We start from the raw sequence: 11,637 nt of genomic DNA, 5'->3' as shown, positions 1-11,637 counted from the left end.
CTTTTGAATAGTCAGCAATCTATAGTGGATAAGGATGGAGAGGGACAGGAGATTCTTTCACAGCCAAGATCCTTCATCAAAGGCCTTTCGCTGTTCAATTTATACAATGAAAATTGCTTTTGCCAGGGGCAGTGTATGCCTGCTGTTTCTCCAGTCAGCCAGCAAGATCACCACTGCCTCCACAAAAACTTGCCCAAAGACTTAAGTCTGTAATCCAAAGTTTCACTGCAATTTAGTTGTCAAGACTACAATGATCAGGAAGATCACTTAAGTTTTTGTTTAAAAATATTGCTATTTTCTAAGACCAAATTGATTGAATGCGATATGATACTCAATAGCACATTCATCATTCATAACTATTAAAACATTTTTAGTTTAGTATTTACTGAATGGGGAACTATAAAATGTTGCAACATCAACATTAATAAAAATGTACTACAAATTAGCTAAACTTTTGGCTAAATGCCTTCTAAAGATTAGGAAACCAATAATTCATACTGCTATTTGCCTGTTGGATTTCTGAATCATTCTTATGTTTGATTAATTTGAATTAGGGTATTGTGATAAGCTTGGTTAAAGGCAGTACATGCCAGTAAATGGGCTACATATGTGATCCAATAGGATTTGGTTTTAATTGGATTTCTTAAAATTAATTAATTTTGTGCAAAAGAAACATTCAAATAGAAGTGCATACATTCCTTAATGCATTTATTAGAAGTAGGCAGTTGGTAAACACTTCCATATATTATGGATCTAAAAACAGTTTGATCATTCATGCAATCATGCTGGTAACCAGGTACATTAGGATCAAAATATTCCACAGAAGTTGAAAAGTAATTACAAAAAAAAGTATCAGAATTAAAGTTGAACAAAATCTTATCACTCCAAAGACACAACTCTCACTTTCATGTAAAAAAGTTAAAAAATGGCTTAATGCATTAAATGAAACCTAATTAAAGTATTCCCCCAGTAAAAATAAGGAATATTACTTCAACAAACAATCTTACAATATAACATATATTTGGCACATATTTACGTAGTTTATTTTATATCAAACAGGATCAATCTTTACACAAGGTCATTAAAAAAGCTATGGTGTTTAGTGGATGCCTTTGGGCAACTAAAAAAGTTCAAAGCTAAAAAGCAATTGAAATATATAGGACTATAATACCTATGGTTCCACATTAATTTTCTATTCATTTCCTGCAAAACATCTCCCACTCCAAAATCAAAGCACGCGCTTATCTGTGGCTTTCTTCAGTCAAAAAAAGCTAAAAATATAAGATGACCACAACAGCTTCACTCCAAAAAGGGATATAATCATAGACAACATGACATTCAAGATTTCGACCCCTAAATATAAAAGTATTATGCTATCCTAGATACTTACTGTACCAGTTCACATTCCCAAAAATATTTACATATTAGAAATCTTTATCATTTTAAGTATAATTAAACCTATGCATTAAGAACTGGACAGTTTTTACCCTTGTCATATGGTGAGAATTTTTGTACATAAGCAATATCTTGTGCAAATATCTATATGGCTTTATTTCATGATAACTGTAGTGTTGCTTTTTTGTGATTTTAATAACGTATGTTATTACATTTTCTCTCACCCTCGGATTCAAAAGAATTTTTGAATTTTGAAAAACTTAATTTCAAAATAAGTAACCCAGATAAACCCACATTATCATTGAGGAAAAATGCAGATTTAAATCTTACAATGTATTCTAATTCAATGTTGCCCAATACATTAGCTGCTAGCCAGGTTTGCAATTGCACTTCCATTTAGCAAATAAGACCTTATTAAACAAGGTTGGGCATGTGAAATGAATACGCAAATTTGTACACAGTACGCTTTATCAAGTTCATCCTTTTTTTTTAAACTATTTCAAAGTGAAAAGCTCAGTGCAAGCAAGATTTTATTGTTGTATTTTACTTCTTTGGTTTCTGAATGATGTTAAATTTGTAATGTACACATGAAGTCCCCACTTTGAGGAAGTATAAGAAAGGCGTTCTCTGCTAATATTAATACAAATTGTTAATAATGTTATGAAAGCGACTGTGGCTAGCTGGGATTTCTGCTGACAACATTGTATAAAACACATACTTCATTTTATCGGAGGAATACATATTCTGCGAACCATTTGTTAACACATGGTGACTTTGAAGATGTTGAAGAATTGGTCCAGAATAGTTTACTGGTTTGGAAACTGAACTGTGCCACGTAAAATGGATATATCAGATTAAAAAATCTTAATAACCACCAAATATGAAGAAATAATTATTTGATATGCAATGTTTAATTTGTAGGTTTTATGCCACACTTCAGGCCATGTTTCAATAACTTCATTTCTTAAAAGGTAAAGCTTTAAGTCTTAATAACTCATTAATAAAGAAACCAAGACAGGCACAGCATTATGAAAGAATTGTGGCACATTTCCAAAGTTCTAAATTGATAAATAGGATTAACAAAATGACCAAAAATTGTCTTGTCACTGTATGAAAAATTTAAAAATCATTAAAAATTAGCGCTTATACTGCAGTGTTTGCAGATTGCAAAAGAACAAAAAAATTCTGTTAGTAAAATACCAGGAATAAACACATTAAAAAAACATTGAAGTTATTTTTATAAATGATCATATTTATGAGGAAGAATGCCTTGTAATACTGATGTCAATAAAGTGTAATCATCAAATGTTCCATCAATTCATTTGCCACTCAAGGAGTAAGAAATGTATTACATTTTTTGCTGTCCAAGAATATCTTTTAAGATTGAGACAAAGATATGACAAATGCACAATGGCAGCAACTTAAGGCAGTTGTTTGGCTATATGTTCAGGATCATGTCAGGAACATACTGAAGATATGCTTTCTAAATTATTTTGTTTTATTTTCAATTTCCTTTCCTGCCATTTTTCACTCCTCCTAAAAGTGCCAAATGTAGTCTGAGGTATTGTTTCCAGTAGCAAGAGCCATCAATACATTTACTATAAATTTGGACAGCTGGCAATAGTGTGCTTATTGACAACTGAAAGCGTCATAATCCAACTCAAACTCTATCTGCACCAATGTTATTAGACATATATTTCCAGTGATTACGAATGGGCACCACATCAATTTTATATGCCATAACATAAGTCAGCACAGGAAAACATTAGGACATGTGTGTTTTTTTCCTACTAAAAATCAACATTACTGATGTACTACCAATTATCAACAGGTTTAAATGATGGAAAATGAAACTGGTGTGATCAAAGGAAATCTGCTACACAATTCTGTAGAAACAGGGACAAGAGAAATAAAGAGTGTGATTGTTTGCTGCTAGGACTAAAAACAAATGCAGTTTTCACACCAATGTGACTTACACGCTGTGTTGGAGCTATTTTACAATCTAAAGCGAAGGACTTTGAAATTATAATGTAGAATTCTTAAATCTTAATATCTTTGACTGAAATTTCAAAGTGCTATCTTAGTGGAGGAATTAAAGTAAATAGGATAAAGTGTCTGTTAAAGAATAATTCTAGTCAAACAGCAGTCATTTGGTCTGAGGGTCACCAAACCCAAAGTGTTAACTCTTTTTTTCCCTTCACAAATGCTGCCAGACCTGCTGAGCTTTTCCTGCAAATTTGTTTTAGTTCCTGATTTACTGCATCCGCAATTCTTTTGGGTTTTATTTAGTGATCATTTGTACATTAGTATCTCATTGCATAACGTCTAGGCAAAGGTCATTCAATGAGGCAAAAATGTCCGGTTGCAGACTCATACAATTGGAAGCTCTTAATTTAAAAGATTAGTGAACTTCCACAACTGTAAGGAATAAATTAGATTCTGCAAAAAAAAGACAAATTTAATTAGCCTTCTAGAATTTACATTGACTTTAAAATGATCCCCATTGATTAAATCATGTACCTATGTTTCAAGTGCAATTTTTGTCAATTAAAAATAATCAGTATTTTCCAACTGTTCTCAGCTTTCCCCTGTTCTCTTGCATTGTATCCACTCCCTTTCCATCAATTAATGGCACTGCAATAGTCATTACAACACTTCTTAGAAATTTATCACTGTACTGCTATTGAAAGTGATTCCTGTATGCGTCCCCTGGGACAGATTTGGTTTATTTTAGATGCTGCCCAGATTACTTCCTTGCTTTAGAGAATAAAGTATTGAGATTTTGAAGCCTGCTGCCCTAAAATAAACTACAAGGCAAACAGCAACCCTTCTATCTCTGCAGAAGCATAAAAGAAAAATGTAACTAATATTTCTGCCATACAAGGGCGTGGTACATCGACATTTAGAAAACCCACCCATTATTGTCACATAATTTAAGCTTCAAGCGCACCTTTTTGTAGTTCTACACTTCAAATAAAAATAGTCCTCACCAGTGATTTGTTTATTTTGATCATTAACCAGACTTTTGCTTGGTGAGTTAATGAGCGGATAATACAAATATTTGATTTTTTTCTAAAGTGTAACTCTTGAAATATTCTAGGTGACGCTACATCTTAGTCATGGCAAAATGTGGCAATCCATAAAGTTGCTCTTAAAATGTTTGCATTTATTTAAAAATCAAGGATTTAACAGTATACTAAAAACATTACAAACACTGAGTGAAGCTGAGGGAGAGGCACTCTTATACCTCTAAAACCATAGACAATATTTATACTCTAGCCTCAGGATAACGAACACTTCTTTCATGCATGTGAAAGGAATTCTTTTCCTATATTTTGCAATGTCTGTGTATAACAGTATTGACTGTATTCATTCATCAAGTGACATCCAATACTAAGAAACTGCAATCTTTTTTGTTTGCTTATAGTGGCTATTCAATTATAATCATGTTTAGCATTGCCAACCAAATGAGAGAAAGTTGATATACAAAACCATATTAAATGTGCTTCAAAGCTTAAGTAAAGTCTATCAAAAGGAACAAACACCAGCAAAGTTGATTCATTCCTTTTTTACTATGTAAGACTGATTCTTTCACTATAGTTGCAAAAGCTAGCTATTCATAGTTTGACACTTGTGTTCAGGAGTGTTGGTAAGGGTGAAAAAAGGATAGCAACAGCAAATAGCTAGTACTAGAACTCTGTATCACCTGACAGCCAAACTCCAATTTGAAACATTTAGTAAATGTCTAAGCATTTATTAACATGTTAATAACTTTCCTGTATTTTTATTTCACTAACTATTCCATTTCTCTTCTTATGCACTTCAACAGATATTTTTTTCAGATGAGGTAAATAGTGAGGAATCTTACGTTGAAGTAAAGTTCCGTAACTGGCAATAACATTTCAAATGATCATTCTATAGTAAGACCCTGGGGAGTGGCTGGCAGTTGATTATTTGCGTACAAAAGTGGTCACACAAACACAGAAGATAGAGGGGCAGATTAAATACTTTTTTTCTAAATTCTGCACCATTTGTGTTTTTGGATGATGTGCAGTCAATCTCAGCCATGGCCTTATTGTTCAAAAGATAGATCACTAAAACTACACCACTAATGAATCAATGCTGCTGTAGTGATATCCATAAATGACATTAGCTAATTTTACCTATATAATGCTAAATGGAAATTTTACCAGCTGTGCAACATTAGAATTCAGTGAACTAATTACTGGAAATTGTCTGAATTCAGAATTAATAATGCTCTCTTCATGTATGAAAAACAATCAGAGCCTTGGTATATGATTTCTTTAAAATAAAGCCAGAGTCACTTTCACAAAGATTCCACCTGCACAGCAGCATTATATAACCAATAACTTGCAATAGATCCACATTTCTTTTTTTTTGAAAGATTCTATAAAATTTGCTATTTATTAAAATAGTTCTTCCCTCATCTTTCGAAGGCTCACCGAGGTGTAAGAATGAAGGGAAAGGATCTAGTTTGTCATCATCCTACCTTAGAAATGGTGTAACCTATGAGAACCTCCAACTCCTCCTGCCAGCATATAATCTTCTGGGACAGAAAAAAAGCTAAAGTAATATTCAGAAAGCTGGGGTGACTACATTTGAAAGAATAATTGGGCCGTGTTAAAAAGACAGTTGATTCCCTATCACCAGTTTTCCAACCCTGTGTTGCATGTGACTTTGGTCATATAAAAACTCATTTGTGAGGATAATACATTGAATGTCAGTTAGATATTCTCTCATGTTATCTCTTCAGCTGTCCTTATTTATTATCCACATGTTCATTTTCTCGTAATTATCACTCGGCAACAATCAGAAAATAAAACCTTTTTCTCCTTTTGCCCCAGGAAACTAGAGCAAATTTTGGCTCCTGCCCTATACCTTATCTGTGATTAACTGACTCTGACTAGACCAAGCGACCAAACATGGGGTCATTGTCTTCTGTATGGCTCAGTATTATATATTATACTTGTGCGAGGGAGCAGAGGTGGTTGAAAATATGTATGTAGTGGTTTTTCAGGTGCCCGATTCAAGCCCCTGGGAACTCTTGACACATTAGTAATTATAGTATTCTTAAAAAGAAACAAACAATCAAATGGATTCCAAACAATAAATATGTATTCTTCTACTCCTGCCCTCAATTATTCTAGAGTTTGACACGGGCACTTGAGGTACTGTATCTGTTCCCTTTAAACAAAGATGGAAATACATGTACTATACATTAATTAACGTTTGTAGTCACTGTATTTTCATAATGCTAATACGTAGTAGTTATTCAAATTAGTGTTTCATAAAGCAGATCCTTGTAAAATGTCTGTTATTCAAATTCAAATGATTAACCAGAAACATTAATAGACAGCAGTGCTGGAAAATTGTTAAGTAATGCTGGAGTGAAGGTTTGCAAGATCTATTTCAGAAAAAGCAATCTAATTATTAAAGGTTATACCTGTCATATGCTGTGATTCAGTTCAATAGGTACCACTACCACCACATAGCTGCTTTTTGTTTAAGAAACCTACAGACAGCTTGTTAACAGCCCATTCTCAGAAAGGGTGGGGCATCAAGTCATCTCCCCACCAGGTGGCAATGGCCAACTACTATGGTAAATTAATAAAAGTTATGGCTGCAGTGAGAAATTACTGGCTGCCAAACCTTTATAATCAGACATTAGTTCTGCACCAAATTGGTGTTTTTACTCATTAGGCCATTAAAGAGAAAAAAGAAATCAGGGCTTTCCTTAAGTTGTATATTCATTTCTCTGTCAGGGATAGTAAAGCTAAAATGAAAGAAAAAGCAAATGATATATAACACTTCCAACGTTCAACTTCTATACTAAGTGCTTCACCTGCTGGTTCCAGCCAGATTTTGATACAAATTTTAAAAAGTTTATGTATATTTTCCATGAAGCATTTTTTTGGATTAGAATGTGGAGGTAAAGAAACAGAATTATTTTTAAAACTCAAGCACAATATTGTCCTTTCAAAAGAACTGGACAAGGTGTGATACATTGTTAATTCAAAACCATTTGATCCAGTTGTGATCGATCATTACTTGCAAACTTGTTCTCCTGCCATTGTCTTCGCAGCTGTATTATATCCCTACCAAACCATTCATGTAATCTAGTGAAGCCGAATACTCCTGCTGGTGTATTATCATCTTGGGCAAGCATCAGACCACCAGTTACAGATGTTACACCTCCTGTTGCTGATCTCCTCCTAGGGGGAAGAGGTGGTGGCAAACGTTGCGTGTGCAGTGGTCTTTCAGGTGCATGGTCTAAGAAACATTTTGAGATATCATTATTGTCATTAACAGTGTGTGCTTTACCATTCAATTCACTGTCAGTAATTTGATCTTGGATGGTATTCCAGGGAACATAGCCATTCTCCTTAACAGGAGTCCTATAAGATACAGCGAAATTATGAGAGATTAGTGGTGAACTATGAGGAGTGCTTCCTTGCTTTCGCAGTAGTGATTTTCTTTGGCTTTTACGGCTGCTGGATCTATTTTGCTGCATCTCTTCCAATTGTTTCTCCAGTTCCTTCACAACAATTCTCATATAGTCAAAGCTTGCACGAGATAAAGCTTTAACCCAAGATTCCATTTCTCTCTGGCTCTCAGCAGCCATTTTATATGTTCGCGATTTAGCACTGTCAAATTTGATCGCAAAGGCATAATCCTCTGAAGATTCGCACAATTCCACAGTACATCCCTCAAGTACAATCACACCAATTGGGTCTTTACTGTCCTTTTCTTCAAAGTAAAAAAACAGATTACCCTTCAAAACAAACCAGCGCCTGTGGTAAGCAGTGTTTCGCTCTCCTTTCTTGTGCAAGTATCCAGTCTTATCAGTCGGAGAATCACAGGTGGCATAGTATGCCACACTTCGTTCATTCAACTTCATGCTTTAGTTTCTACAAAAAAAAAGGAAATCACACAGAGGAAATATTAGAAGGAGAATAAGGTTTTTTTTTTATTCATTAACAGGATGAGGACATCACTGGACTTTTATTGTCCATCCCCAATTGCCCAGAGGGCAGTTGATAGTTAACCACATTGCTGTGGGTCTGGAGTCACATATAGGCCAGACCAGGTAAGGAGGGCAGTTTCCTTCCATAAAAGACATTAGTGAACCAGATAGGTTTTTCTGACCATCGACAATGGATTCATAGTCATCATTAGATTCTTAATTCCAGGTGTTTATTTAATTCAAATTTCACCATCTGCCGTGGTGAGATTCGAACCTGGGCCCCCAGAATGTTATCTGGGACTCTGGATTAACACTTCAGCAATAATACCACTATGCCATTACGTCTTCTTGATTATAACAGTTATAGAATCACTGTAAAAAATGAATTTCAGCCTTGAAGATTTAGTCATATTTGGGAAGGGCAATTTTTGTCTCTCATATTAACACTGCCACAAACAGAGCACTCCCATCTCATGGAGGAGGAAATAAATCTTTCTTGTAATTAATGCATTGTATTCAATTCAGGTGAGAAATAGCTTAAAAGGCCACACCAAAGTACAGGCAATATGAAGTTACCAGGGAAAAATCTGAACAAAAGGAAGCACCCACAGACTGATTAAATTCTATCTGACTGCAGCATGTGAAGTGAAATTGATTGTGTCAGTACCACATGGAACCTTAAGGGGTCTTGCAGTACACCAGTCATTAAAAACAAAATATGAGTTGCAGTTTTAATTTAAATTAAATTTAAGAAATGGAAACCAACAGGAGCATCATTTAGTCACAGAGGTGGACAACATGAAAACAAATCCTTTGGCCCAATTTGCCCATGGCGCCCAGTTTTCACAATATAAACTAGACCCATTTGCCTGCATTTGGTCCATAATCCCTCCATCCCTATGCCATCTATGTACCTGTCTAAATGTTTTTTAAATGGTGAAATTGTACACGCATCCACCACTACCTCTGGCAGCCTGTTGCAGACGCTCAGCACTCTGTGTGAAAATTTTATATATAAATATATATATATATATATAAACAGGACCAGGGACATGGGTTCAATTCCAGCCTTTAGTGGCTGTCTGTGAGGAGTCTGCACATTCTCCCAGTGTCTGGATGGATTTCCTCCAGGTGCTCTGGTTTTTTGCCCAGAGTCCAAAGATGTGGTTAGGTGGATTGGACATGCTAAATTGCCCCATTGTTTCAGGGATGTGCAGGCTGGGTGGGTTAACCCTGTATTTACCATAGTTATGAGGATACGGTGGGATGCTCTTTGCAGGGCCTATGCTGACTTGATGGACAGAATGGTCTCTTTCGGCATTATCAGGGTTCAATGGTTCTATGATAATTGTTGTATTTCCAAACCTGAAAACAGGAAATGTATCCAAGATTGAAGTAACAGCTGACAATACAGGTAGCAAAGCATCACGGTGTTTTTGTGATCTTTGAAATCAAAGGAAGTTGTGAATGCAGGAACATAAGTTGGAAACTGAGAGTGTGGAATTATTTTTAATGATTCCTTGTAACATTCTGTGTACTATTTTAATGTTGATATTAGATCATTTATTTCAATGCGTCAAGTGGTTGTGCGGCAATGTTCCAAACGATATTTGTTCTTCTCTAATATATGAACTCCAACTTTAGTGTTGCAAATTACATGCTGACACTGCATATGATTGGAAGCTTTCATTGGGGTTGGGATTTTGATTTAAAGGCAGAAATCATAATTGATTTTGTTACAATAAATAAGGACAACTTTTCAGCACCAAAAAAGTCAGTAATCTGATTCTACAGAATTCAAGTAATTGTCACAATGAAAAGAAAACTGGATAAATACTTGAGGGCAGGGGCAGTAACTCCAAAAAAAACTGATACAGCTGGAAACTCACACATTGGACTGATCAACCACTTCAGAAACCAATGAATCAAAGTTGAAGCAAGTCATTCTGGAGGACCTATGAAGCAGTTTGTAAAAAAGCTCACTACACCAAAAATTGACTGTCAAAGTAAAGTATTTCAATGGCTTTAAAGCTCTCAGGGATAGCCTTAAGACAGGAAAGGCTCTACAAAATACGCAAGATTTTCTTTCTGTAAACCTGATCAATACACAGCTGTTAGTAGAACAGCCACATTAGAGGGTAGTTCATTGTGCAGTTTACTGCTTTAGAATGGAATGTGTTTTGGGGTACATTGGCCCTGGAGTTTATTTAAAAAAAAGCTGCTGTGTAGAGTGAGTTGAGGAAGCGTGGGATTGTGCAGAGTGGAATAGCATAGGGTGACGTAGGGGACCCCCTGGATCCAGAGGTTTCTCTCCCACCAACAAGAGCCAGGAGCGAACAAACACAAAACGAACCGTTTCTGCGCTCTGAGGAAGGGTCACTCTACCCGAAACGTTAACTCTTGTTTTCTCCTCCTCAGATACTGCCAGACCTGCTGAGCTTTTCCAGCAACTTTATTTTTGTTCCTGATTAACAGCATCCGCAGTTCTTTCGGTTTTTATTAAGAGCCAGGGGCGCATGCGTATGACCGGCGGCGACGAAGGTAAACGGTTCGTTTTTTAAAAAAGAGTGTGCTCCGGACGAAACGGCACCTAAACCTCATTTTTAAATCACCGAATTCCCCAAAGAAAGGAAAATAAAACAAAACCGGAGTACAGAATATGTCAGTAATTGTTGAGCCAGATGGTCCGGCTTTTCGGTCGTTCCCAAGGCCTCGGGCTCGTGGAGAATAGAAAAGGAAAAAAGGTAAAAAGAAATTAAAAGTGGTCAAGGGAGGGACAGAGCAAAGGTTTGACAGTCAGCTCTATCAAACTACCACTCTACAGTTTGTCGTTAATATAAGAGAATTTTTTTTTACTCACTGCCTCGCCACTGTCAGGACTCCGCTGGTCTTCATTGTTTTTTTTCTCCTTTTACGTTTAATGATAATCCTGAAAAGCGTCTGACGTCACTGCTCAGCCAGGATGGCTCTTGTTCATTCAGCAGGTTCTGTGCCAAGCCACAGCCCTCCCAGGGGAAGTCTCTCTCTTCATTCTTTTTACAGTGACCCGAGCTTCAGTTTTCTTTCCAAATAAATAAATGTTTTCTTTTACCCTTTTCCTGCTTCCCTCCGCTTTATCCAAAAAGGACCTGACTGACCCAGAGATGCCAGTTCAAATGTGGCTGGGTGCATTTAATTTCAATTAATCCATCAGTCTGGAAGAAACCGTTCGCCTTGTTACTCATGATTGTGAATCTACCAGATTGTGGTCAAACAAA

General features: G+C 35.9%; 1 protein-coding gene across 1 annotated transcript; it reads right to left on the bottom strand.

Moving 5' to 3' along the window:
- Nucleotides 1-691: 691 nt before the first annotated feature.
- On the bottom strand, nt 692-11,310 carry pheta1 (PH domain containing endocytic trafficking adaptor 1). Its single transcript, XM_048556407.2, has 2 exons — nt 11,241-11,310; nt 692-8,324 (listed from the first exon to the last, which is right to left on the bottom strand). The coding sequence occupies exon 2, from the start codon at nt 8,312-8,314 to the stop codon at nt 7,424-7,426; it is 891 nt and encodes a 296-aa protein (XP_048412364.1). The 5' UTR covers nt 8,315-8,324; nt 11,241-11,310; the 3' UTR covers nt 692-7,423.
- Nucleotides 11,311-11,637: the final 327 nt, after the last annotated feature.

The sequence above is a fragment of the Stegostoma tigrinum genome, chromosome 26, assembly GCF_030684315.1.
Source record: "Stegostoma tigrinum isolate sSteTig4 chromosome 26, sSteTig4.hap1, whole genome shotgun sequence".
Classification (NCBI taxonomy): domain Eukaryota; kingdom Metazoa; phylum Chordata; class Chondrichthyes; order Orectolobiformes; family Stegostomatidae; genus Stegostoma; species Stegostoma tigrinum.
This window is presented reverse-complemented; position numbering and strand designations above follow the sequence as displayed.

Bases quoted from the DNA above. Each gene is read 5' to 3' on its own strand.
- pheta1 (XM_048556407.2), bottom strand. From the start codon at position 8,314: ATGAAGTTGAATGAACGAAGTGTGGCATACTATGCCACCTGTGATTCT.